The 27,379-nt window shown below is 63.0% G+C and overlaps 1 protein-coding gene across 6 annotated transcripts; it reads left to right on the top strand.

Moving 5' to 3' along the window:
• Positions 1-1,875: 1,875 nt before the first annotated feature.
• On the top strand, positions 1,876-27,379 carry LOC123478320 (kinesin-like protein KIF19). Of its 6 annotated transcripts, none has more exons than XR_008427155.1 (20): positions 1,876-2,017; positions 2,626-2,706; positions 5,262-5,372; positions 6,216-6,303; positions 7,067-7,203; positions 7,368-7,493; positions 8,488-8,682; positions 9,695-9,847; positions 10,482-10,631; positions 12,634-12,787; positions 14,486-14,663; positions 16,003-16,195; positions 18,745-19,015; positions 19,408-19,529; positions 19,902-20,026; positions 20,147-20,330; positions 20,764-21,105; positions 22,436-22,583; positions 23,872-23,957; positions 26,857-26,940. XR_008427155.1 is itself a non-coding variant. In XM_053927033.2 (20 exons), exons 4-20 carry the CDS (start codon positions 5,262-5,264, stop codon positions 26,955-26,957), a joined length of 2,778 nt encoding a protein of 925 aa, XP_053783008.1. In that variant the 5' UTR covers positions 2,000-2,017; positions 2,626-2,706; positions 3,882-4,047; the 3' UTR covers positions 26,958-27,379. The 6 variants fall into 6 exon arrangements, 5 of the variants coding, with proteins under 5 accessions (XP_053783006.1, XP_053783004.1, XP_053783005.1 ...); XM_053927033.2 differs by lacking the exon at positions 23,872-23,957 and adding an exon at positions 3,882-4,047 and having other exon boundaries at positions 2,000-2,017; positions 26,857-27,379; XM_053927031.1 differs by lacking the exon at positions 23,872-23,957 and having other exon boundaries at positions 1,877-2,017; positions 20,222-20,330; positions 26,857-27,379.

A 27,379-nucleotide genomic window follows, 5' to 3' on the forward strand; every position in this document is an offset into this window, starting at 1 on the left:
CACGCTGTCCTCCTGTCTTTAAACAAGGGTGGCTGCCGGGGTTGGGCGCCTCCCTCCCTGCCCCTGCAGGGCTGGTTTCGGTGGGGCTCCCCACGGGCACAGGGGGCAGGCGTGGCATGCAGGGGCCCCCTTGTGGCTGTGTCCTGCATGTCCTGCTGTGCGCTGGAAGGAACGTGCGGTCCAGTCAGTCCAAAGCAGCTCCTTTGGGTTTCTTTCCACGCTCTCCATGGAGCCTGACAAGAAAGCCCTGTCCACCGCTCCTCGGGCATCCGGCTGGAGGCGGGCAGGGTCGTCCCTTTAGCTGCTGTCCTGTGAGTACTCAACCTTTTTTCCCCACTGACCAGGGAGTGGACAGAGCCATGCACGCTCCGCCCGTATTCTGTGACCTGTGTCCACCACTGACCTGTCAGCGAAGCTTCCCCCACCAACCCCATCTCCTGGCACCCAGGGCGGGGCCTTCACACAGCAAGGCAGGACAGGCCCTTGGGGCTCGCTGGGGTGGGCACACGCCTCTGATGGCGTCTGTCCTTGGACGATTGGCCATCCTGGGAGGGGCTTCTGCCCCTGTCCTCGGGCTGCAGCAACCGCTGGGTCTGTGGGCTGCTGGCCACAGGCCTGTCCCCACCACTAACTGGCTCCAGGCCCCCAGAGAGACCAAGTGTGCATGTGTGTCCCCTGAGCCCTGCGTGTCTGTGCTGCTGGCGGGCCGGTCCTGGCCGGTCAACACATTGTCATGGCCGCGTCATTTGCGGTTCTGCAGGCCCCGTGTGCTGAGACCTGGCGCCTCGGGCCTGGTGCCAGCGAGCAGGAGGGCACAGACTCCCGGCAGCGTCCCCAAACCCACGTCTCACGAGTTCACACCTGCTGGTTGTGACTGGGACACGCTTTGTATATGGGAGATCCTGAGATGCTGTTAGGTCGAGCTCTCTGCTGCAGAAATGGGCTTCCGGGGCTGGCTTTCTGTAGGGACTGTGTGACCTGTGGTGACAGGGTGCACGGTGGACACTAGGCCCTGGCAGCCTGCACAGCTGTGAGGGGTTTGCTCACATGGAGCCAGGATCCAGGGGTCCGGCTGGAGAAGGTGTGGCAGGGACAGCGCTGTCTTCCCTTCCTGCCCTTGGTCCCCCAGCGAGGAGGCCCTGAGCCTGAACTGGGCCTGCAGGTCCAGCACCAGCCTGCCTGGCCCACCAAGCCACCGCCTGCGTGGTCTCGGCCACCCGGCCTGTGGACCTTAGGTGCTCTGGGTGCTCCGGCAGCCCTAGCCAGAGGCTGCACTGCACTGGTGTGGGCCTCTGCCGCCCCTCAGACCGGACTCGGGGACCCATCTTGGACTCGTACCCAAGTGTTGCCAGGACGCCACAAGTCACCCGCCCTGCAGGGTGCTGAGAAGTCGGGCTCTGGCCCCGCCAGGACGCCAGCGTGGGCAAAGGGGCAGTGACCACGTCTTTTTGTCAAAACCAAAGGTCGCTTCAGGGTCACTTTAGAAATTCATATGGGCAAATGATCACAGCTGAAAATGTTTCTCTGCACGTCAGCTGGTGGCATCTCGCGCCCTCGTGGTGAAAAGCCCCGAGGCTGTGGCCTAGCAGAGCTCAGGCAGGCTCACCTGTAGAGCAAGCAGGTAAGGTGGTAAGGGAGGAGCCCTGGGGTTGCCATGGTGTCAGATTAGTAGAGAGACACAAAGGCTGGACCCTGTCTGGGGCTGTAATTACGTGCCAGGTGTGCAGCCAGCCCGAGCCCACCTGGCCTGGGCCACCCAGCTGCGTGGGGCTCACCCAAAGCACGTGGGCAATGCCAGCGTCCCTGAGGCAATTAAGGACAGGTGGGGCTCCTGGGGCTGCTTACGTCAGTGGGGCGGGGCTGATGCCAGCCAGGCAGGCCTCCACCGTCAGGCGGGCGGGCAGGCAGGCAGGGAGCCTGGACCCGTGACCCGGCCCTCCCACCCTACCTCCAGCCCCACCCCTGCCCGGGGCAGCCTCCCGTGAAGGACATGGAACCCAGGGACCAGCAGCTCATGGTGAGGGTCCCTCTGGTTGTGTGGCGACCCCCGGCAGGGCTGTGTGTGCCCAAGGCTGCCCTCCCTGCCTCCTGGCCCACTGCCCCCCAGTGCCATTTTTGTGTGGGACTCTCCCTGTCTTCCCTCATGAAGATGTAGTGACCCCCTGCCCCCTGACTCTCCCTCCCCAGGCGACTCAGGCCTGGACCAGGAGTCCCCAGTGAGGTGGGGTAGGCCCCACCACCTGGCCCCATCTGGGCCCTGCAAGGCCTGACCAAATCCGCCTTGCCCCAAACCCAGAGGCGGCTCCCAGGGAGGAGCTGTCTGCATCTCACGGCGGGGTCCCTTAGGGGGCCCGGGGGTGGGGAGGACTAGGGGAGGGGCGGGACATTCAGCAGCTGGTGGCCACGGCGAGCGAGTGCCCAGTCTCCCCTGCTGAGACACACTCGGTGACTAGTCGCGCGCTCTGAGTGTCCGCGGAATGTGAGCGGGCTCACACTGCTGGTTCAGAAGTGAAGGCCTGGAGAGGTGGGGGCTTCACTGGCCTTCAGCTCTCCGAGAGTAAGGGGCCGAGGCAGGAAAGGGAAGGGGAAACCGAGCCCGGACGCAGCCAGGTGGTGTCCTCACAGGTGGCACTTCGGATCCGCCCACTCAGCGCTGCAGAACTGGAGCAGGGGGCCACGGTCACCACCCACAAAGTGGGCGACCAGGTGAGGCGAGGGCACGTGGGGGTGTGGCCACGGAGTTCAAAGCCCAGGCATCCTGGACGTGTGAACTGCACCTGCCACACTCGCTCCCTCACACTCGTTCAGTTACTCACGCTGGTTAATTCACCCATTCGCTCTTCCCCTGCCTCACACATTCACATCTCCGCTCGCACGCCTGTCACAGAAATGTCCGGTCTGCACTCGCTGTATGGGAGGCAAGGCCCCCCCCACCTCCCCCCCCCTGCTCACTCTCCAGTGGGGGGTCCGGCAGGCGGATGTGCGGTGTCGGGAGTTCCGGGGGCAGAGGCGGGTGAGGCAGCAGCCCCGGATGGCCTCTCTGATAAGATATGTTCATGGATTGGGGGGGTGGGGGAGGGCCTGCGCGTGGGAGCCAGTGGAGCGCACCGGCGTGCTGTCAGCAGGCCTGGTGGTGGCCGGGGGACCACCAGCCGAGGGTCGGGACCTTGCAACTGCCACACTGCCGAGGATCCTTGAAGCTGAGCTCTCAGTGCGGTTAGGAAACGGTGGTGGTCACTTGCCAGAATAATTGCCAAATTTGGGGTGAAACGAAACTTTGTCAAGCAAACTGGGTTCCTCACTGGTCGTTAGAAAGGTGGTCCTAAAGAGGTGCCGCAGGCACGTGGCAGCCACGGGCAGAGGACCCGGGACTCGGGCACAGGTCTGCAGGGAAGGATCCGCTGCTCTGCGGCAGGCTCGCACGTCTCCGTGGGGGAGCAGCAGTGATGGAACCAGCTTCCCCAGGAAACCCCGGGGAATCGGGCGGGCGCGTGGAGCTGACCCACCAGCTGAAGCAGAGGGTGACGGACCGGACTCGGCACCCATTTGCCACACACCTTGGAGGCAACCAACTCCCACCTGAAGGGAGTGTCATCTTGGCGGCGGCCCGCTGGCCCAGGCTTGTGCCCAGTGCCCCTCCACAGCACGTGTCACCGTGGGGAGCCCTCCGCCGCCAGGCCCGCTCCCCTGGCTGGGCTGCGCCCTGGCAGGTACCTGGCTGACTCCTCCTGCAGCACAGGCCTGGCCCCCAGCGAGCACACGCCGGGGGGAGCTGCCCCAGGCCCTCCGCCCCTTGGGCCAGGGACTCAGCCGGCATGCCGCAGGCATATCTAAAACACGCAGCATCTGACTAGTCGGGGCAGTGACCTCTTGTCCCTTAGACGGCAAATGAACAAATGACAGCGGCCAGTACATCAGCAGCCACCGGGTGCGAGTGCCCCGTCAGGAACGACGAGCGGCTCGGCCACGTACCACAGCTGCATCTGACTGGCTAGGTCTTTGTGCCAGAATTCCTTCCGGACACGTGTAGCTGCCTGATGTTTTAGGGTTTGTTTGTTTGTTTATTTATGTATTTATAGAGAAAGGGGAAGCGAGGCAGAAAGAGGGAGACACCGATTGGTTGCCTCCCGGGGCCGAGCCCACCATCCCGCCTTGTGCCCTGACCAGTGATCAAACTGATAACCTTTCGCTTCCTGGGACGACGCCCAGCCCCTGAGCCTCACCCGTGGGGGCAGTGCCTGATTTTTTAAAAAAGATTTTTATTTATTTACTTAGAGAAACAGGAAGGGAGGGAGAGAAACATCAATGTGTGGTTTCTCTGTGGGCCCTCAACTGGGCACCTGGCCCGCAACCCGGGTGTGTGCCCTGATGGGGAATCGGACCGGTTGGTTCTCAGGCCGGCACTCAATCCACTGAGCCACGCCAGCCAGGGCGGCACCTGCTTTCTTAAGATGTCACTCTAGAGAAAAAAGGGTAGGTATTTACTATTATTATTTTTTGGAAATCAATCAAAATTACACCTATTTTTTGGCAGATTGGCAAAAAATGTATTTTTGGTGTACTGCAGAATTTCAGTGACTCATTTCTGTGCCAGGAGATGAAAAGGCTGAAAATCGTAAGGAAAAGAAAGTTGGCTTACGTCACGGAAAAGTGCCGGCCAGAAGCCAGGATGGCCCAGAGGCCACCCCATCTCACCTCCCTCCCGGGAACCATGGGCCACCCTCCCCTCCCGGGCCCTGTTTCCAAAGCTGTGGACCGAGGAGGGGGCAGTCTGGTGGCCAGGTGGTGGGGCTTTGGTCTGCGGTTGTGCCCCTAACACTTTGGGGTTCCTCCCCAGCACCGGGCCATGCAGGGCCTCCAGGTCCCCCTTCAGCCCACGAGTAAACAGCCTGACTGCTAATCGCCCCGCCCCCCGCCCCCCGGGGAAGGTGCCTTTGCACCTCCTGTGGTCCCCAGAGGTCCTTGCTCCATAATGATGAGTTTACATCAGATAGGAGAGGCCCCAGGGAGCACAGAGCTCAGGGGGGTGCCTCTCCAGGTACCCATGCACCCGGTGCCTCCGCTCCCCCTTCCCTTTGGGGACGCTCAGCCCCTGGGCAAGAAGACATAATCCGTGGGGATGGACGTGCTGAGGGTTGCGGAGGGGAGGGCGCAGGAGCCCAGCAGCCGGCACAGCACTTCCCGGTTTATAAAGCCCCTGCCCCTCCCGCGGGGCCCCTCTGCTGGCTCCTCTGCTGACCCCTCCGGCTCCTCGCCCCCAGATGGTGGTGCTCATGGACCCCAGCGAGGACCCCGAGGACACGCTGCGCACCCACCGGTCCCGGGAGAGGACCTTTACCTTTGATGCTGTTTTTGACCAGCGTGCCTCGCAGGTACACCCCCCCCCCCCGTCCCCGCCCCCACCTCTCCCCTGGGCCAACCCTTGAGAGGGGCTGCACGGCTGTGGAACCGGGCCCACTCCGGACTGTGTGAGTCCAAAGCCAGAGGGAACAGCAGCGGCTTGGGCGTCTGCCCACCCAGCCCAGCTGCTGCCTCTGGCTCCCGGGAGCTGTGTGTCCAGCCGGGGCTGTCGGGCTGGCCAAGGGGCTGGAGAGCAGGACCCTGAGTGGGCACCAGGGAAGGCAGGGGAAGGGGGATAGACGGTCACTTCTATTCAGTCCAGCCAAGCCTGCACACCCTCCTATACCAGCCCAGGGGGAGTCCTCTCTTGAATACCTCTAAGGACAGGGATCTCACTACCGACACACTCCTGGCGCTACCTACTGCTGCCTCGGTTAAGTTCTGCGGGGGGAAGCTTCACTCCCAAGCCCTGGCTTTCTCCCATAAGGAGGGGCCCTCGTGCTCCTCGCAGGGTTCCAGCCCCTGTTGCGACCTTCCAGCCCTTTGTGTTCTTTCTGGCTCTTCTCGGGCCTCTAGGTGGGAGTGTCACACACGCTCTCCTGCGATACCCCTCACAGCCCCCCTGTGGGGCTGGCCTTGTCTCACCCTGCCTGCGCGGCGGGGCGCAGGTAAGGCTGCAGGGTGACGCAGACACGGGGCCATGTCCCTGGGTGGGGCCCACACCGCCCAACGGCCACACTGTGTCTAAACCACCCTCCCCACCAAGGTCCCTGTCCCCGCCCAGAGGGCACAGTGGTCGCAGTTCCCTCCAGACAGCCAGGCACCCACTTCCGGTGGGGCTGTCCCCCGGATGGTGTGCTTTTGTCTGTCTGCAGGGAGACGTGTACCGTGCCACCGCCCAGCACCTCGTGGCCGGCGTCCTCTCTGGATACAACGCAACGGTGTTTGCCTACGGCCCCTCAGGTACCGCCGGGGGCAGCATCCCGAGGAGGGACGGGGTTGGTGGCAGGGGCCTCTTCCCGACAGCACAGAGCCCCGACTGTGGGCTGGCCTCCCTGGCCTCTGCACCCCTAGGCTCCTTTCACGCAGCAACCAGGGAAGGCAGGTAGCACAACCCGCTCCGAAGAGAGAACTGAGCCTCAGAGAGGGCAGTGGCTCCCCAGGGTCAGCCAGGGCCAGCCAGCATTCGCGGAGCTGCTCTCTGAACACTAGAATCACCAAGGGTCAGGGCGGGATGGGCCCCGGCCCCTCACTGGGCAGAGGGGGAGACGGAGGCCCCTGTAGTCAACAAGCGTCCCGGAGTACCTACTGTGTGCCAGGCTGTCACAAGAGAGATGAGCAGCCCGATCCTCACCTGTCAGTGCTCGTGGAAGGGGTGGGGAGGGGCTGCTGGGCAAAAGACCCTCTCCAAGGGCGATGCGGTGACTGTCGCCAGACGGCTCGGACGCCTTGAGGAGAGTTTGGACAGAGGACAGTGGTCCCGTGTCCCCTCCTCCAACACCCTGTGCATCTCCTCTTTGTATCGCCCAGGGCTCCTTCCCCGGGGTGGCCCTGAGACTGTTCAGCTCTTCCCCTTGTTTCCCAAATAGAAAGCGAGCACGTCGGAGCAGCGGGCGGGTTTGCACGCTCAAGCCAGCAAGTGTGCGTGGTCTTGGGCGCAGGCACGTCCGCAGGGCTCTGAGCCCCGCTCAGGCACCCACGTAGTGGGTATCCCGTGGTCCCACAGGTGCGGGGAAGACCCACACGATGCTGGGCGTGGACGCGGAGCCCGGCATCTACCTGCGGACCCTGACTGACCTCTTCCAGGCCATCGAGGGAACACGTGACGACATGGACTACAGCGTGTCCATGTCTTACCTCGAGGTGAGCCTGCCCGCCCGCCTCAGCTGCCTCACCTGCAGGACGGGCCAGCAGCATTTGCAGGCCTCAGGCTCCGAGCAGCTGAGTCTCTGCAGCTGCAGGGCCCAGGCATGTGTGCGCCCTGCACCGATGCGCCTGCTCCTGCCAGCTTCTCTGCACCGTTCCAGGTTTACAACGAAGTCCTCCGGGACCTCCTGAACCCGTCCTCGGGGGTCCTGGACCTGCGGGAAGACGCCAGGGGTGCTGTCCAGATCGCGGGCATCACAGAGGTGTCCACCTCCAACGCCCAGGAGGTGCGGGTCAGGGCGGCCACACCCACCAGAGCCCACGGTGGAGCCCGATACACAGCCCTGCAGTTGTTTCTTGGCTCAGGGAGGGCAAACGCCTGCCCCCGCCCTGCTCTCCCAGCCTGCGCTCCGGGCAGGCCTCACTAACAGATCCATGCAAGAACCCTTCTCTGGTCTGCGCCCCAGGCGGTTGGGACCAATCCCAGTCGGCCTCCAGCCTGACCCCCGCTGGGCTCCCCACCCTGAGTGCTGCTTCTGCGCGGGAGGGGGAGGGGAGCGGAGCAGGGAGCCTCCCCACTGCCCTCTGCTGACTCTTCTCCCCGCTGCCAGCCCCTCCCCAGGCCACCCACAGCACCACGGCCTTGGGGCGCGCCTCCCCCCTGCTCAGAAACCTTCTAGGGCTCCTCCTCGCCCCAGAATCAGCAGACTCCTCAGCGCCCCACCCCCGAGCCGTGTGCTCCAGCCACGCTGGTGGCCGGCGTCCTCCCAGTGGAGTTGGGGCGGGGGCATGAGCCATCCTACCGATTCCGTACCAAGGACTGGACCTGTCTTCCTTCACACCTGCTCTGTAGTCCTAGCATGGTGTGCACACAGTAGGTGCTCAGCAGCGGCTGGTGGGCTTGATTTCCACAGCCGCTTGCTCATAGATGGGTTCCGGCCCACCTGCCACCCCACACGCCTGCCTGGCTGGAGGTCTCCGCCCCTGGCTCACTGGGGAAGAGATGGGTAATCCCTCAGTGATGTCTGCTTCGGTAGAGGTTGGGAAAGGGGCCGTGTACCTGCCGGCCATCAGCCATTCCTCAATCCATGAGTCACTTCATGCCAAGAACCAGAAATTGCTTCCCCTGGGGCAAGTCCTGCCCCAGTGTCCCACCTTGGGGACCAGCTACAAGGTGCTCTGAGGAGCTCAGGGGCCCACCTCCTTCTTGCTGGGCTATTCTGGAGGGGGCATCCAGTCCCTCAGGCCCTGACTGCCCGGCCTCACTGCCTCTGTCCCCAGATCATGCAGCTCCTCACCAGAGGCAACCGTCAGCGCACACAGGAGCCCACAGCCACCAACCAGACGTCCTCGCGCTCCCACGCCGTGCTGCAGGTCACCGTGCGCCAGCAGAGCCGCGGCCCTGATGTGGCGGGGGAGGTGTGCGTCGGGAGGCTCTTCATGGTGGACCTGGCGGGCTCAGAGCGGGCGTCCCAGGTGCCTCTTTCGTCCCTTGCCACTGTCCCTCGCCTTGTCCCCTGCCCCTTGGTCTGTGAGCAGGACCCTGTCTTCAGCACCTAGAACAGCACCTGGCCCCACGAGGTGCCCACTAACCGCTTGCTGGTTGTGCGGATGAATCCTCAGCCAACACTGTGTGGGGAGCCCGCGGAGCCCTGTCCAAGGAAGGCTCCCACATGGCTGGCCCTCTGGGGTCAGAGACCCAGACCTGCCCTCAGGCCCTGGAGCCTCAGGGAATCGGGGGAGACAGGTTGTGAGCAACCACAGCATGGGGGGCTGTGCTTTGAGGTTTGGGGTCCACACGGAGGCTGCAGCAGTTCAGAAGAGGGGGGTGGCAGTGGAGGCGGTTCAGGCTGAGCCGGGGGAGTCATTAGGAGCTCAGTGGAGTGTGAGGAAGAGCCTGCCAGGTGGAGGGAACAGTGCGTGCAAAGCCTGGCTGCTGGGAGGATGGCGTACGCTTTGCAAGGCCTGACGTGGCTGCTGTCCTGACCCTGCCGGCCCTGAGCCCCTGACGCACCCATCCCTTGTTGCACCTGTCGTTGGGACTGGGGGTTGTGCCCACTGCCTGCTGCCCTTGAGGCCTGAGCTTTTCACGCGGGCAGGACCCAGCCCAGGGCCGGGGCAGAGACGCTGCTTGACCGAGGTGGTGTCAAAGAACGTCATCAGTGACACCTCTTTCCCGTCCCTCTGGGGTGCCAGGCACTTAGCAGTTGTAGCCCAGCCTGAGCCGGGTGCAGCGTAAGGCAGGCGGCACGGGGCCTGTTTCCCGCACAGGGCCCCCCATCCCGTTAGTGGCCACGTAGCTCTTCCCGTGGGATTCTGTCCTTGATGTCATTGCTGGGCCCGGGTTTCAGGGACAGTCAGCACATGCAGGACCCCCAGGAAACGGGTTTGGGCCCCCAGACCTCAGTCCCCTCCCCGGGGACCTGCCGTGGGGAGAGGGTGGGCAGCACAGACCACCTCCCCGCCAGCCCGGCCTCTCCCCGCTCAGACCCAGAACCGCGGCAAAAGGCTGCAGGAGGGCGCGCACATCAACCGCTCGCTGCTGGCGCTAGGCAACTGCATTGCAGCGCTCAGCGAGAAGGGCAGTGGCCGCACGCAGTTCGTGAACTTCCGGGACAGCAAGCTCACACGCCTGCTGAAGGTACGAGCTGCAGGCTGGCTGGGCGTGTGCATGTGTGTGCATGTGCGTGCACATATGCGCACGTGTTTGTGCGTGGGTGTGTGCTGTGTGCTGCCGCTGCGGCTCACTGCACCTTTCAGGACTTAGCTGCAGGGAGCGAGGCCCCCACCAGGGTCTGAGGACCCTCCCAGGAGCCCCCAGCGGCAGGAAACCCCGTGGAAACCACCTCTAGTCCCTGCCTCCCCCCCCCTCATCCCCCGAGTGTGGCGTAGCCTGTGCTTACACACTTCCAGGGACGGGGGCTCACCGCCCCGTCGAGCAGGCTGCAAGGAGATCCCCCTCTCACCGGGCCGTCCCCTCTGTCCTACAGCAAGGCAGGCTCCACACAAACAGGCCCAGCCGAAGGCATGTCCCTACAACTTCAGCCTCCTGGTCTGATCTGCTCACTTAGGAGCAGGAGTCAGAGAGGTGGGCTCAGAGCAGGCCCCACCCTGCCCTGAGTGGCAGCTCCCCAGCACAGGCCCCTGGGGCCCGGCATCAGCTGCCCCATCAGGGTTTGGTGCAGGAACCTCAGGGGCTGGTGCAGATGGGCCTGGCATGGGCGGGGTTGGGCAGCGCCAAGGGACAGGGGAGGGCCTGCTCCTGTCACCCCCAGCGCATGCCACCCATGCCCCTGGAGCAGGATGCCCTGGGAGGCAACAGCCGCACCGTGATGATTGCCCACATCAGCCCGGCCAGCACGCACTTCGAGGAGTCGCGGAGCACCCTGCTGTTCGCGCACAGAGCCAGGAGCATCAAGACCAGGGTGAGCCGCTGCCGCTGCCTGCTGGCACTCTCTCACACTCTCGCCCCCTCTGGAGGCTCCGGTGGGAGGAGTCCTTCCTCGTCCCTTCCAGCCTCAGTGACTCCGGTGTGCCTTGGCCGGGACCGCACCCCCAGCTCTGTGCATCCTGGCAGGGCCTCCTCTTCCCTCTGTCTCTGCCGCCTCCTCTCCGATGGGGTCACTGGCCCCGGACTCAGGGCCTTTCCGCACCCCCGGTCCCTGGTCCAGAATGCTCTCACCTCTTTGTCATCTGCAAAGACGCTCTTCCACATACAGTGCGTTCACAGGGCTCGGGGTGCTGGCCCGTGGACTTAGCCCTGAGCCCGGCAGGCTGCCAGTTCTCTGTGAGCATTCACATATTCAGCTCCGTGCAGCCCTCTCCGGGGAGCGGGGTCCTAGGTCACCCCGGTTCACAGCCTGGGCGGCTGATGTGCAGAGAAAGAAAGCATCACCAACTTCTACAGTGGAGCCAGGCAGGCATGGAGCCCAGCGCCCAGTGCCTGGCTCCCGGTCCTCGCCTCACACCGCGGTGCTGGTCTGTCCACACTGTCCCCCCGCCCCCAGCCTTCAGTGAGATGGTGCAGGTGACCCGCTTAGTTCCCGGCACCCAGGGACCGCTGTAATGGGTGTGGTCATTAGTGTCCTCTGTCCGAAAACACGAGGGGAGCCTCCCCGGTGTCCAGCTCTGAGTGAGTCCCTGTGATAACGTGAGACAGAGGACGGGCTTCGTGCTCGCCCAGACCCTGCGCTTGGCCACAGGGCGCAGGCAGACAGGAGGCCTGGACTCGCAAGGATGATGGTACAGTTCCCAGCTGTGGAACGTGCTCCGAGTGGGGGCCACAGGGTGCTGCGGGGACGCACAGTGGAGCAGACCGAACCCTGGGCGTCTTTGCTGGGGGCCTGGGTCAGGCCAGGGAGCTGAGCCCCGAGCTATGCAGAGAGCAGACTCCGGGTGACGGCACCCATCGCCGCCCATCTACTGGAGCGAAAGGCTCCTGGAGGGGTGCCCCTGGAGAGCCCCCCGTGGTGCCCGTCAGAGGGGACGGGACAAGCGCTCTGCAGCTGTCAGAGCCGACGGCTGCCTCCAGGACACCTCGTTGCTTGGGGAAGAGTGGCTGCGTTTGAGATAATTTACGCAAAGACCCAACTCGGGACCTGCAGCACAGAAACCCCTGCTGTGTCTGCAAGTCCATGCGTGTGTGACTCCACATGGGAGGCATGGGGGGCTCACGGCCGTGGACGGCAGCAGGTTCCCCAGGGGGCCTTCTACACACCCGATGGGTTGTTTTCATTGTTTGTTTGATTTTTAAGATCTTCATTTTTATTTATTTTTAGAGAGAGGGGAAGGGAGGGAGAAGAGAGGGAAACGTCAACGTGTGGTTGCCTCTCATGCGCCCCCTAGTGGGGACCTGGCCCACAACTCAGGCATATGCCCTGACTGGGAATCGAACTGGCGACCCTTTGGTTCTCATGCTGGCGCTCAATCCACTGAGCCACACCTCCAGGGCTGTTTCAATTTTTTTGTTGTGGCAAAACACGCAGGACGTGACATTCACTGGTTTAACCACGGCCAGCGTGGCAGCTTTAGGCACATTCACACTGTCGTGCTGCCAGCACCACCGACCTCTCCAGCACCTTCCATCTTCCCACACTGAGACTCCGCCCCATCAGACACCCCACACCCCTCCGCCATCCCCTGACCCCGCCTGCTTCCTGTCTGTGAATCTGAGCCCTCCAGGCCCTCGGACGCGTGGACTCACCGCGGTGTGCCCTCCTGTATCTGTCTCCTGTCCCCCCACATGATTTCCTGAGGTTCGTCTACGTTTGAGGTGTCCGCGTCTCCTTTTTGAGGCGGAGTTGTACTGATTTGAATTTTCGCAACAAGACGATCTGCGCGTTTCTGGCGCAGGTGTGCGGCTGTTAGAATGTTTCCTGCGCCCGGCAGCCCACTGGCCCTGACCCCGGGCGTGTCCTGTCCCTCCAGGTCAAGCGCAACCTGCTGAACGTGTCCTGCCACCTCGACCAGTACACGGGCGTCATCTCCGACCTGCGCAGGCAGATCGAGCACCTCAAGTCCAAAATGGAGAGGAGGCAGGACCCAGGGAAGAGGAGTGAACCCGGGGCCCGGGACGCACAAGGTAGAGCCTGCCGCAGACCTGGGGCCGCCCGGTGTGGGGAGGGGTTCATTCCAGGAGCAGAAGGCGCCCCTGTGGCGGGAGATGAGGCGGGGAAGCCAATGACCAGGGGCCGGGTGCGTTCTGAGCTCGAGTGGAAGGCAGGCCCCCTGCGGAGAGCCACCGGGAGACGCCCGGTCTACAGTGGGGTGAGACCACTGGCAGCTCTGTGTCTGTTCAGTCTGTGACGGTGATGCACACATGGAGGGTTGTCCTGGGCGTGGCTTTGCCTGGACAACCTGGCAGGTGCTGAGATAGGAGCCCAGGGGTGGCCTCGGGGGTCAACTGTAGCCACCAAGCCAAGGAGGGCCTGAGACTCGCTTCAGGGTCCTGCGCTGGGGAATCCAGACACTGATGGAGAAGAGCACAGCGCAGCAGCCCCCCAGGACCGGCCGCCCAGGCCTCTCCCAGGGCGCCTCCCGCTCCCCGTCCTGGTGTCCAGCTGTGCGTTCCAGACACCCTGCCCTTCATGCCTGCCAACATCAGCATAATCCCTGCAAAATTCACTGCAAAAACGTGATGTCTCATTTCCACACCTGAGACACATGAGCGCTAACCTGCTTGCACCCTCTCCCCGCCCGTCGCTGGTCTCATGCCTGTAGTCACGCTGCCACCCACGGGACCCCCAAACTCACTGAGCCGTGGCCGCCCTCCCACCCCCACAGCCCCACTTCTCTCCGTTTCTGTGGGTTCAGCGTCTTCAGATGCTGCATGAAGAGAGATGGCACAGCATCTGTCCCCATCTGCCAGCCTCCTCCCAGCACGGTGCCCCCCAAGGTCCCTCTGGGTTGTCACAAGGGCGGGGCTCCTCCTTTCTTGGGGCCGAGAAATACCAGTATTTCATTACGTCGTGTGCATACGTGACGTCTCCTGTTCCGGGAGTGACTTTCTCACCCCGCGGTGCACCCGGGACACGTGGCTTGTTTCCGTGTCGTGGCCATGGGGAGTGATGCCGCCCTGAGCCTGGGGCGCGGCCGTCTCTCTGAGCCTGTGACGTCGTGTCCTTCACGCAGGTACCCACAGGTGGGACAGCTACAGCTTGTGCTCCTTCTATTTTTAATTTTGCGAGGAGTCTCCGTGCTGTTTTCCACGGTGGCTGCACCGATTTGCATTCCCACCGACACTGCGCCAGGGCTCCCTGTGCCCCGCGTCCTCGCCCGCACTTCTTCTCTCTCGTCTTTTTGAGGGTCGCCATTCCGACTGCTACCGGGGGACAGCTCATGGCTGCCCTGAGGAGAGTGACGTTGGCACCTCTCCGCGTACTTGTCGGCCATTTGCGTGTCTTCTTTGGGAAAAAGTCTATTGAGGTCCTTTGCCCATTTTTTACATTGGATTCTTTGGTTTTTGCTATTAAGTTGTATGCATTCCTTATATATTTCGAGTATTAACTCTTTAGCATATATATGGTTTGCAAATACTTTCTTGCATCCATCCATCCATCTACCCACCCATCCACCCATCTACCAATCCATCCAGCCACCCATCCAATCACCCGTCCAATCATCATCCCTCTGTCCATCCACCACCCCTCCGTCACCTACCCACCCACACACGTGTATGGAGCTCCTCCTTGGGCCCGACCTAGATTGGTGGCAAGCATGCAGTTCAGCCCTGGCTCGGGTGGCCTTGCTCCCAGTGTAGCCGTCTCTCTGTGGCCCCCAGTTTCCACGCCCACCCAGGACACGGAGGACAACAGCCGCCTGCAGATGAATAGGATCCGGGCCCAGCTCGTGGGGGCCTTCGAGGAGCAGCTGGAGATGCGGCGCAGCCTGCTGGAGCTGGAGAACACCAGTGTGGGACTGCACATCGCCGTGTCCCGCCACCTGCTGGCCGTCGCAGAGTGAGCGTGCTGCCCCTGGGCCCCGGCACCGCCCACCCGAAAGGGCAGGGAGGCCGGGAAGGACCAGTGGGGCTGCTGGCAGGAGCTCCTTCTTTTGCTACTGTCCAGCCTCCCCTTACTGCCTGCGGGTCCCCATGGGTAACTTTACTGTTAATTTTTATTTTTAAAAATTTATTACTGATTGATTTTAGAGAGAGAGGAAGGGAGAAAGACATAGAAACTTCGATTTGTCATTGTGCTTACGTATATATTCTTTAGTTGCTTCTTGTCCGTGCCCTGACTGGGGATCGAACCTGCAACCTTGGTGTATTGGACTGATGCTCCAACCAACCAAGCTACCTGGCCAGGGCCTCCCATAGGGGACTTTGACCAAGGGCTACCCCTCTGCCCAGGCAGACGGACCCATGGCCCAATCCCTCCCGTGCACTCCCACCCTTCAGCAACGCTGGAGTGGGTGGAGGACGCACCCACCCACACACACACACACACACTCCACTGCTTTGGTCTCTTTCTCACAGGCTGGGTGCAGGGCCAGCCTCACAGGCTCGTGTCAGCCATGTGACAGAAGCGGACACTGAGGCTCAGAGGGTGGGCTTGGCCCACGGTTGCGTGTCCACTGACCAGGGCTCTCTCGACTGCCCCGCACTTACTCCCTGTGCACCGTTCTGTGAACAGGCTGACCCCAGGCCGGGGACAGGCTGTGTGGCTTGTCACCCAGACAGGGACGTGTGGGAGGGTGGGGCCTCGTGAACAATGACGTGGGGGTCACCACACTGCCCTGGACGAGCTGCATGTGCGGCTGCCCTGCACACGCTCCACCTTCAGTCCCTTCTTCCCCCGCCCCCTCCTCCTCCTTTCTGGGCATTTGCCGAATCACACAGGACGCCTGCATCCTAGGGCTTCCACATAAAAGAGCCGCTGTCCCCACCCCCTAACCCCACTCCGTTTCCAGCCCGCACCCTGTGGTTTAGGTTCAGTCTGGCGCTGTGGCAGCTTCTGCCCTGAGACCACAGGGCCCCAGGGGGCACTGTTGTCACCCAAGTTTTATAGCTGAGGGATGGGGCTCGGAGGTGGCCTTCCGGGGATTGGCGGGAGGGGCCGGGCTGGCTGCAGTGTCCTTAATCCTCGGTGGTCCTGTGCAAACATTTGCTGCTTCTTTATGTTTTCCGTTTTTTCTTTATAACTTCTGGTTTTTACGAACATAGAAGAGATTAGATAGCAGGCCCAATTCTGCCCCATTTTCGTGCCCACGCCTGTGAGTTGACCAGCTGGTGCCAACAGGGACTCCCAGCCCGGGCGAGTCTTGCACTCTGACCCCTGACCCCTGTCGTGGCTGCAGCTGGGAGCGGGAAAAGACCCACCACCACGCCCAGGATGAGTCCCCTGAGAGGGACGAGCAGCAGGAGGCGGAGGTGGCCGATGCTGACAGGGATGGGGACGAGGACGTGTCTGCAGAGCCACACGAGGTGACCCTGGCCAGAGAGGAGGTCAACATGCTGCTGGCCGAGCAGCGGAAGACTGTGGCCCTCAAGGTGGGGAGAAGGACCGGGTGGGCCCACGTGATTCGGTGGTGCTGAGTCACCGACGTTCACTGAGCGTTGCCGGGCCCGGCCCGTTCACTACAACCCCACAGCATAGGGCCGCGTGCAGCCCCTCTGTTGGCGGGAAAACTGGGGTTCAGAGAGGGTGTTCCCAACCCCCAGAGAGGTGACAGGTCTGAGGTCAAGTCCATGCCCCTGCGTGTCAGAGCTACGACCACATCAGGGGCGGTAGGGCCAGCGTGGGGGCAGGAGTGCCGGGTGGCGCCCCTGAGCCCCCTGCTGCCTCTGTGGTGGACGGCAGCCTGCTCCCCGCTGGACTGGCAGAGCCACAGCTGCACCTGCGCAGTGCTTCCCCCGGCATCTCGCTCAGCCTCCCGAGTCCGGTCCCGAGCGCAGGACAGAGGACAGGGACGAGGTTGGAGGACACTCAGACTCTAGGCTCCTCTCGGGAGAGCGTGTCTTCTCGCGCCCTGGTGTCCCGAGAAGAGTGAGCTGCTGCTATGAGCTGGTGCTATAACAGAGACCGTGGCGGACGCCTGTGACGCTGGCTGCATCCCAGCCCACGGGCGAAACGCATGCCGGTGTAGTTTCAGGCTGGGGCGGGGGGGGGGGGGGGGGGGGGGAGGACGCGTCTGGCGAGGTCACGTGGCCTGCGGCAGGCAGCGTTTACTTCACTTGAGACCTGTGCGGCCAAACCGAGAACGTCTCGGTATCACAGTGTGCGCCACCGCGGTTTGGAGATGACGCGCCCTCACGTCAGAAGTCCTCCAGCACTTAGAAAGGAGGACGTGCCTCTGGCTTTGACCTGTCCTGTGCATCGGCAGGGAGCGTGACTGTCACAGGTGCTGAGACGGGGAGCCACTCGGTCCTCCCATCCCAGTGCTTTAAGGGCACAGCTCAGGGCCGGGCCCCAGGGACGCGAAGATGCACGGGACAGCCCTGGGACTCAGGCTCTCAGTCTGCTGGGAAGACCCACAAACATGCCCGCCCACAGCTCACGGGAGCACAGTGCGGGCGTAGGAATGGGCAGCAGGGAGCGGGAGAAGGGGGCTGGAAGGGCTTCAGGGGGAAGGAGCGGGGCAGGGTCTTATTGGGGAGCTGAGCCAGCTCCTCCCAGAGTGGTTCCCCTCAGTCCCAGGGGATGAGGAGGGGACGGCTGGAGAGCATCCCTTTGGCCGCACTGGAAGTCATTGTCTGACGTGCGTCTGGGGTTGTGACCCTGCGCTGGGCAGGCCGGGCACTGTGAGCGTTACCATAGGGGCCATGTGGCCACGTGGTGTGGCACTGGGTTCGCTGTGTCAGCCTGGCTGGGCTGGAGCGCCCAGACACTCTGCCAAAGGTTATCCTGGCGAGGTGGGCAGGCCCCACCCAACCTGTGCGGGGGCCCAACCTGGGAAAACGGAGGTTTCCCAGAGCGGAACAAGGTTCTGCCTCAAGGTGGCAGCATGCACCCCTGTCTCCTGTGGCCGCCCCACACATTTCCAACCCGCCAGCCCCACCATCACGGCTCTTTGGAACACACGTCCACACACGGACTGTTACGCATGGACGCCTTTCACTGGCTCTGTGTCTCTGGAGCTCTGACACACACACGGAGCAAGGTCGCAGGTCACAGGCGGGTCCCCAGGGCTCCCAGCAGTTTCCCACAGGCGGGCGCATCCCCGTGGCTGCGGTGGACGCGCTGGGCCCGCGTCCAGCCCCTGCCCCACTTTGCAAGGGTCAGGGAGCAGCTGTAGAGGAGGGATGCGCTGTGCTGCGGGCAGAAGGGCCCCTGCGGAGATGCCCTGTGAGGACCAGCGACGGCTCAGCAGGTTGGGAGTGTGAACATGGGCAGCCTTGGTCTCCCGTAGCAGATGCAGCAGGGAGGGCGGCACAGGGGGTGTGTTCTAAAATACAGCATTTTAATAGAAAATAGAGTAAGGCCAACGGATCGGAGGTGACTCGCTGAGCAGAGTTTGTTAATCGGGGTCCCTGAGACGAGGGTGTGCACCCTGCCACGCAGGGCCACGTGGGAAGTGCCAGGGCCAGTCAGGCAGCTGTGGGGGGGGAGGGTGACACAGGACAGAGCCTTTCCATGGGAAGGAGCAGGTGAGACAGGTAAGCAGGCTCAGGAGTGGCTGTTTGGCGCATTCCAGCGGGCTCCGGGGCACAGGTCGGTCCTCGCTGTCCAGTATCGGCCGTGGGTGACGGAGGGCTGGTGGCCTGTGGCCAGAGTGAGAGCCTCTGGAGGAGTGCGGGGCGTGGGCTCCGGGCTGGGGGGTTTGCATCTGAAAGGTGCGCTCCTGAGGGAGGGGGAGGTTTCTGTCTCTAGGACTCGGGGACCCTGGGCGGTCAGGCCCTCAGGTCAGTAGGGCCCCAGCGTCGGGGCATCAGCACAGAGAACATAAAAGGCAGGGCTGATACGGGTGCGGCCACACGTCCTCAGAGCCGGTCACCTGCGTGTTTTCGTGGGTGTGATTTGCACACCGGAGTCTGTCGGGATGAGTGGGCATGGCGGCAGAGACCCCAGCGTGCACCTGAGGGCGCTGTCTCTCCGCCAGGCCGGGCTGGAGCAGCGCCTGGCCAGCGCCCAGAGCAAGGCCGCACAGCTGGAGCGGCTGCTGCCCGCCCGGGCCCTCAGCGAGGACCAGCAGGAGGCGCTTCGGCTGCTGTGCCGGGCCCAGGAGCTGGAGCTGGAGAATGCGGGGCTGCAGGCCGGTCTCCTGCGCAGGGACAGCCTGCTGTGCCAGAAGGACCTGGTCATCCGGCGCTGCCACCAGCACCGGCTGCTGTGCGAGCGCATCATCCAGGACCAGCGGCAGCTCCTTCAGGGTGAGTCCCTTTGCCAGGGTTCAGAGACCTGCGATTGGTTGTGCCCCTTGCTGAGGGCTGTCTGAATTTCCTGCAGCCTGCGAGCCTGTGTTCCCAGGCCGCGCCGCCAGTGGGTCCCTCCTCTGCTCTGTGAGCCTGTGCAAGCGGCTGCCCCTCCTTCCCTGGGCTTCTCTTCTTTTAACCTGATTTTCACAGAAACATGTCTGCATGTCTTCATTGTGTGCATGTGCACCCGTGTGTGGGCGTGCCTGTGTGCACATCTGTGTGTGTGCATGCATGCCCGTGCATGTACGTGCATGTGGGTGGGCGTAGCCAGCTTCCAACCGCAATGTGGGGAGCCCACCTTGGTAACAAGTGCTCATGTCTGCAACCTGCCCTCCCGGCTCCTGCAGACGGCGGCCTCCCGGTGCCGGCGGCACTGGCCGAGTACTATAGCCTGTACTCCCGGGAGCAGGGCGAGGGCTCACTGGACCGCCTGCTGAAGCTGCACTCGGTGATGGCCAGCTCCCTGCAGGTGAGTGCCGGGTCAGCCCGTCCCCACCCGCCCAGGGGTGCCACTGCTGGGTCACGGGGTGACTCTGTTGGACCTGTGGCTGTGAGGTGCTCTGACAGCAGACACTTCCCCTGGTTTTGCTCCAGGGTCGAGGCCCGCCTGTGGCCCTAGCACTCACTGCAGCTCAGAGGCCTCCTTGCTGCCACGGTGGGCACTCGGTGGGGCAAGCGAACTGGCTGCTGGCTGGCCTCCCCACGGGGGTATTCTTTCGGGTGGCGGTGGCTGGGAGGAACAGGACCTTCCCATGGCCTGTCGGGGACCTTGGCTGGACACCAACACCTGCCCGTGGCCCTGGTTCCTGTAACCTCGCTCAGCAACTCTGTCCGGTCCCAGGATGGCCCTGTTGGGAACACATCTCCACTGCCAGAGGAGTCCAGCCGAGACCAGCCAGACGACTGGAGGGACCTCCCATGCGTTGCCCAGTTTGAGCCGCCACCAGTGCTGCTGGACACGGACAGGTGAGCTGGCAGTGCCTCACCTGCTCTTGGTCCCAGGTGAGGCAGTGGGGGCTGGAGGCCGGCGGCCGGGACTCGAGACCTCAGGGTCCCCTTGTGGTGTGTGTGCCCCTCGTAACACAGCATGGTCAGGCAGCGCGCGCCCCCGCTGAGCCACGCCCACCCGGCCCCTGGCCAGCGCCTGTTTATCGCCTGCAGTGATGGTCACAGGTCCTCGAAAGCCACACCCTCAAAACAGCTGGGAAAGCAGAGCATCCTTGTCCCTCCACCAGCCCTCCACATCTTGCTCACGCCACCATCACGCGAGGTGGGTGCGTGCGGGGTCGAGGGCCCGTCAGAGCTGCCCTGGGCCAGGGGGAGCAGGAGAGAAGCTTCCAGAAGGAGGACTCTGTAAGGAGCCGGCACAGTGGTTGTCAGCAGCTGGGTGACCGTGCTGAGGACACCCCTGCCGAGCCAGCCTGTGTGCTGAGCAGTGAGGTCCCTGGGAGAGGTCCCCATCAGTGCCTCTGGGCTGGACCCTGCGCCCCTCAGGTGTGGTGAACCTGAAGCCTGAGAGCTGTCCTGCCTTGCAGGATGTCCCAGGCCAGGAACTGGCTTCCTCACATTGCACTTCCTTGGCCCTTGCCCCCCCCACCCCAAAGCAGTCTTTTCCCCGAAATAAACTATTTGGGCTGAGTCACTGTCCCTGGGTCTGCTTCTGGGGCCCTGCGTGACTGCCTGCAGCTGTCACTTTCCTGCAGAAGTCCGGCTCTCCGAGTATGAGGAGCCGGGTCTCCAAGCTGTGCTCGCCAGCTGGCCCGGAGCTGGACACCCCCAGGACGGCAGCGGCCACCCTCAAGGAGATGGCCTTGAGCACCAAGAGCATCGCCCTCATCGCGGCCACCCGGCGCTCCCAGGCGCAGGACCGCAAGCGGGGCAGCAGCCACTCGTCCCTCCACCTTCCAGAGGAGGTAGCCCTGGACTCCAGGGACCCGAGCCCAGCAGACAGGAGGTGGCCCCGTGCCAGCACAGGCAGAGGCGGCTCCGCGGAGAGGAAGGCCAGCAGGAAGCAGTCCCCCCTCCTCACCTGGGGCGCACAGCCGGTGGGTGGACACTGGCCTGGGCCCCTCGGTCCCAGGGCTCCAGGCAGACAGCAGAGAGGGAAGGGCAGACCCAGCAGGGGCATGGGGGTGGAGGGTCCTGGATGCTGGGAGCTGGGAGCAAACCCTGCCTGCATTGCGCGTCACCTGAGCCACGCGGTGTCTGGCGGCATCCGGTAGCGATGGAGCTTGGGACCTGGTCTTCCTTAGCGCTGTCTCAGACATTGTCTGGGGCAGAATTTGTCTCGGAACGTTAGAAAGCTACGTCCCTTGGTTCTAAAGTGCGTCAGCTGACGGTACTCACCTGCGGCCTGCTGGGAGGCGCTGCTTTCTCGCCGTGTTGGCACTGAGCACACAGGCCCTTGTCCAGCAGCACCTGGAGGGCGACTGGCCACGCACAACCCCCTTCGGGGCCACTCCATGGTTTTCTGTCCCCTGTTGCGTGGCCACCACGGTTGTCCCTCGGTTTCGACTGTCACGCATCATATTCTGCACCCTGAGATGGGCAGTGCTTTCATCTGGGCCATTTTCTCGGGTGTCGGACAGTGCTGACCCACACGAAGTCTCAACAGCGTTTCAGCAAAAATCAGAGAGCTCACAGCGGAGCGTCTCGTTGATTCCCTGGGGGCAGTGGGTTCCTAGGGGTGGTCATTACTTTGCGGGGGTTCCCTCTCCCTGTGCTGAGGACTGAGGGCAAGTAGGCGGGCTCGTCCCTGGCGGGTGGGGGGCCACAGTCCGCTGGGTGTGCCACGGTGTCTGCGGATTGGACTGGAAGTTTGCTGCTGATTGCTCAGCAGGAGCAAAGGTGTGGCAGTGGTCGGGGTTCTCCAGAGAAAGGGGGCCGAGAGAGGTGGGGGAGTGAAGGAGAGGGATTTATCAGAAACAGCCGGCTCCTGCAATTCTGGAGGCTGACAAACCCCACTCAGCAAGCCGGAGACCTGGGAGAACCGATGTTTCAGTTCAAGTCCAGAGGCAGGAAAAAGCCAATGTCTCAGGCCGAGGCAGCCCAGGCTGCAGGGGTCTCTCTGACCCACAGGAGGGTCAGCCTTTTTGTTCTCCTCCTGCGCATCTCGGTCTGTGTATTTAAATGTTACCTGCTCCAGTGGGGGGTGCTGTGGAGAGGAGAAATGGGGGGGCAGGCAGCCCTCTGCCCTGGGGTTTTGAGGAGCACGTGGGCAGTGGTCCTGCCCCTTACAGTCCCTGAGCCACCCCACACCCCTGCAGCAGTCTGCACACAGCAGGTGTCTAAGCATTGCATGGGTGGGGCTAGGCGTTTCCCTTCTTCCCACCTGCTCCCACGCCCTGCCTGCTGTGTGATTTTTATCCCCTGCAGGCAGCAGAGAGACCTCAGCCCCCGCCCCTGGAGCGCTCAGCGGAGAGACAGACGCCCCCTGCACCTCGTCGGCTGCCCTCAGGGCGGGGCTTCTTCCCCGCTGTCCCTGCGGCCTCCAAGATGAAACCAGACCTCAGCCTCCATGCAGGTACAGGGTCCGAAAGAGGGAACAGCACGCTGGCTTTTTCTGTATTGTTTGGATTCCCCCCAGCCCCTGCCCCGGTCTCCCGGGTCAACCTCAGGAAGGTGTGACTGTTGTCTGCTCCTGGTGTGGGTGAGTTTCAGGGTTTCAGAGCAGCGAGTGGGCCGAGGCCACTGGCTTCTGGAGAGACGTGTGTGTGTGTGTGTGTGTGTGTGTGTACAGGGTGCTCAGGTCCAGGCCTGCCCGGGGGCCCCCAGCAGGGTTTGGACGAATGACCATCCTGTGCCCTGTGGCTCCGCCCGCAGCAGCCTCTTCCAGCGCAGCTTTGAATCCGGCTCCTGTGCTGTGGTTACTGCAAAAACATCGTACGCGCGCTGTGGCGACTCTGGAAAGTAGATAAAATTACAAACAGGAAACACTTATACCCACCCCCCCTTCAGAGATAGTGGCTGCACGATGACGTCCTCGCTGAGGGCGGCAGCATCGGGGACGCCTGTGCCTGGTACAGGGTGTTGGGTTGTTCCCCATTCGCCCTGGTGGCAGCAGCAGCCAGGTGGACATCGGGGGTCCTGCAAGGGGACCCCAGACCGTCACTGAGCCCAACAGAAAAGGACAGAAGTGGAGACCAAGTGTTTAGAAATGCACGTGGTACTTGGACGGTCCCACACCTGGGTCCATGGCCTGGATTCTGCCTTTTTTTTTTTTCCCAGATTTTATTTATTTGTTTTTAGAGAGAAGGGAAGGGAGGGAGAAAGAGAGAGAGAGAAACATCAATGGGTGGTTGCCTCTCGTGCACCCCTTACTAGGGACCTGGCCCAAAACCCAGGCATGTGCCCAGACTGGGAATTGAACTGGCGACCTTTTGGTTCCCAGGCTGGCACTCAATCCACTGAGCCACACCAGCCAGGGCTGGATCCCGCCTTTTAAAATTTTTTCATTTAGCCTTTCCAGTGAAGATTTCTGTAGCATTTATAAAAGTGTCCATCCAGTATCGACTGGAGAAAGCAGACAGCCAGCCGGTCCTCCAGTGGGCCTGTCACTGGTTATGTGGCGAGAGCTCCCGTGCATTCAACACTCACCATGTGCCGGGCGCTCTGCAGGTGTCGGTCCCTTTGTCCCTATGATGGTTCTGTGAGGCAAGGAGCGGCTGGAAATCCCATTGTGCAGATGAGTGAACCGAGGCACTGAGGGGTTAAAGGACTTGCCCACGGCCAGCCAGGTGGGTGGGCTCTGGAGGGCCGGCTCCCAAGCACGTGGCTTTGTGTCTTGTTTTGTTGGCATGTGTTTTCGGTAGGTCAAGGGTGAGTGCATCTTTCGGGCACCGGGGATCTACTTCAAGGACAGTGGCAGCAGATGACACGCTCACGCTCTGTCCTGCTGGTGGGTGTGCCCCTTGGACAGCCCGACTCCCACCCGCGCTCTCCAGGGCTTGCCAGGAATCTGGGACGCTGAGGACGAAACGCGGGTTTACCTGTGATTCCCCGGCGTGGCTGCCGGGATTGCTGCAGCAGCACCTGAACACCAAGCCCTGTGCAACACTCGCAGCATGCTTCACCCTCACGGGATGTGCCGCTTTCAGGAGCTCTCGCTGTTTCTCTTGCACACTCAGGAACAACAGGGAATCGCAGAGGCAGGGGTACTGGGAGTGGAGCTGGGCGGGCAGGGGCTCAGCACCTCTCCTCCCCAGGCAGAGCATGTGCGATCATGACCTCATGCTGGCTGCCTTCCCTCCTTGGAGGATGTGATAAGACAGCTGCAGCCTGGCGGGGGGGAGCCTCCAGATGCCTGTGAAATAATGGGGGGGTGGTGGCAGGTATAGGGGCTCAGCAGGGGACTCGTCGCCCCTTAACCAGAAGGCTCTAGTCTCCTGGGTCAGCCCTCCACATTCTGTCCCATCTGGGGATGAGCCCCTTGGGATCTGTGTGTGTCTGGATGGTAGAGAGGGAATGCGCTTTACCGCGGCGTTTCATTGAGAAACGCCCAGAAATCCCCAACCTCACAGTGTGGAAGGGAAGCCCGGGCCCCCACAGAGCACGGCACTTCCTCGCAGTCTGGTCCCCATCACACTGGGGGGGGCTAAAAAATACCAACACATTCCCTGCCGCCTTCTCCCAGGCTCGGCTGACAACCAGACTAACGGGGACAGACCGACAGGAATCAATGTTAATACGTGTGCGAGGGGAAGTCACACCGACGGGTAAACCCATGAAAGTTCATTTCTGGACAAAGGAGGAGGGGGAGGGCGATAGACTTCAGAAGTGAGATTGGGTGATTTGCAGGGAGTTCAGGAAGCATGGACCACAAGGGCACAAGAGAAATCAGCATTTTCAGATAAAAAGGAGGGACTGGCAGGGCCCCCACAGGTGTCAGGAAAGGGCCCATGTCCTCACTCATGCCAGGCCAAGCCCTGGCCTACGCAGAGCCTTGCCACCTGGGGGGGCTCCAAGGAAAGGCAGGACCCTCCTTCCCGCAGGGGGACTGCACAGGGTCCCCGCGGGCCCTGGGTTCTTGCCTTTGCATCTGCGTGTTCCTGTGATGGGCAAGTCAGCCCGCTGGAGAGTCAGTCGATGGTCCCTCAGGACCAGTAGCCTGGCCGGCTCGCAGCGGTGAGCTGAGGCTGGGAGCGTGGAGGCAATGTCCCCAGGTCGCACTGCATGTCGATGTCTAGCTGGGACAGCACCCCACGTCCCTCCCGCTGTGGCTGGCTGCCTCTGCTAGACGCAGAACGAAGTCATACTTGGCAGGTGTACGATAAGGGCCCGCAGGGAGCCGGGGTGGCCCAGGTCCCCCCTTTCTCTGGCGGGCTCTGGGCAGGCCTGGGTTGAACGTGGAGCTGCCCAGGGGACCTGACTGCCAGACTCACTGTGCTTGGGAGGCCCCCTGGGGAGGCTGCCCAGGCCCAGGGTGCTGGGTCCATCTGGCTGCCTGTCGCAGTTTTGGGCAGTGGCGTGGCTGGCCCCCCATTGTGCCCGGCATGTGTCACGTCTGGGTGTGTGGCCATGAGCACCCTGCTGCCTTTGAGGGGGGACAGGGCCGTCACTGCCCCGCCGGTGGCACTGGGATGGGTAAACACGTCCCCTTGTTCATGAACCCAGTCAGACAGGCGCCCATTTCCCAGAACGGTAGACCAGGAGCGGACAGGCGAGGAGCTGTGGGTGGCCCAGGCTTGCTGACCACAGTCTCCCCGGGGGCCTGCACCTTTGTGCTCATGGCCCCCCGGTGCTCCCTGCCCAGCCGGTTCTGGAGCACGAAGCCAAACCCTTCCAAAGACAGAGGTGGGGCTCCTCAGTGAGGAGCCCCCACCCCCAGTAAGACATTTACTGACCATCCGGAGCGGCTTAGACAGCCCGGGCTGAGCTGGGGCTGCCGCTGGCGGTTCTCAAGCCAAATGCAGCCGAGGCCCCTTCCGCGGAGCAGTAGCACGTTTTAAAAAGACGCGGAAAGTTGGATGCGCGTGAAATGCAGGAGTCCAGCCTGTCCGCCTGCCCTCCTCACCAGCCTCCTCCTCTTCCACTTCTGGGCCCCGAGGGAAGGAGGAGGCCGAAATCTGCTGGGTGAACGCCAGTCCCAGTGATGGCTGAGGTCTCGTTCCCCACCCAGCCTGTGAGGCCTGTGTCCTCCGGACCCTCCCTGGGGACAGGAAACTCCCGGCATCCCTGGCCCTATTTCTTCTCCCCCTGAGCAAGCCCTAGGGAGGATTGGCAGGAACTGGAGGGAGGGAGGGCTGGTCCTCAGTCCCTTGCTGGGCCTTGAACCCATCCCTCTCGGACCTGTACCAGATAGGACCTTCTTGTCAGCGTGCCTCCTTTTGAAGGGTTCTTGAGGAAGGGCTCTCAAAGGTGTTGACTGGCCATGGCCTTGGGGCCAGGAGCTCCCGGACTGGAGCAGGCTGCGTAATGGCTGGCGGAGCCCAGCAGTCAGACGCATGTCTGGTGGGAGGGAGGTGCACCAGCAGCATGTGCGTGTCCACCGTGGGCGAGGTGGCCGTGCGTCCCGTGGACAGGCCTGCTGTTGCCCGAGCAGCAGCGTCTGAGACAGGCTCAGGAGTGAGGCTCCAGGTTGGGGCGGTCAAGTCTCGCAGGCCCGGAGGGTGGCCCGGGGCAGGGGCAGGGCTGGCAGAGGGACGAGAGCCCAGGTAGGTCTGACCTGAGTCTGGTGGGCAGGTTTGGCCAGGGCCAGGCACCCACCTGGGCAGGGGCCCCACCAGTGACCCCGGCAGGGATTCAGGCTTCAGTGGAGTTGGCCTTGCCCACCCACCAACATCTCCCACCCCCTCCAGGGTCTGCAGACAGTGGAAGCCAGTGCCTCAGCCCGCGGCCCCCCAGCAGCCCTCGAAAGCGCCAGGGCGGCAGCGCCAGGGGACCAAGACGACCGAAGTGAAGGTGGTGGCGGCAGAGCCGGGGAGCCCAGAGACACAGGGCTCCCCGCACAGGGCTCTGCCCTGAAGCCGGATTGGAGAGGCAGGGGCCCAGGCAGGGGCACTTCGGGGGACAGCCCTTTGTCCCAGAGGCCACCTCAGCAGCCACCTTCAGAAGAAGGCCACCCACGGGGTGTCAGGCCCTTCTCAGGACCTCACAGAGGGCCTCAGCCTTCTATGGCTGATTCCCGACTTCGGAGCTTGCCCCTGGGGATCGCTGCACCTCCTGGCTCCTGCTCCAGGGGGAGCTCTCTGTGGCTGGGACGCCAGGCCATGGCCCCCCAGGCTCAGGCTGAGGAAGCTGTTGGGGACACCCGAGGAGGGAGGGGAGAGGGAGAGACTTACCTTAAGGAACTGCCCCCTGCCCCTCAACCATGACTGCCAG

Source organism: Desmodus rotundus, chromosome 6 (assembly GCF_022682495.2).
Source record: "Desmodus rotundus isolate HL8 chromosome 6, HLdesRot8A.1, whole genome shotgun sequence".
NCBI lineage: Eukaryota > Metazoa > Chordata > Mammalia > Chiroptera > Phyllostomidae > Desmodus > Desmodus rotundus.

Bases quoted from the DNA above. Each gene is read 5' to 3' on its own strand.
- LOC123478320 (XM_053927029.2), top strand. From the start codon at position 1,991: ATGGAACCCAGGGACCAGCAGCTCATG. The intron at 6,304-7,066 runs GTACCGCCGGGG...GTGGTCCCACAG, and splicing joins GTTTGCCTACGGCCCCTCAG to GTGCGGGGAAGACCCACACG. The intron at 7,204-7,367 runs GTGAGCCTGCCC...GCACCGTTCCAG, and splicing joins TGTCCATGTCTTACCTCGAG to GTTTACAACGAAGTCCTCCG.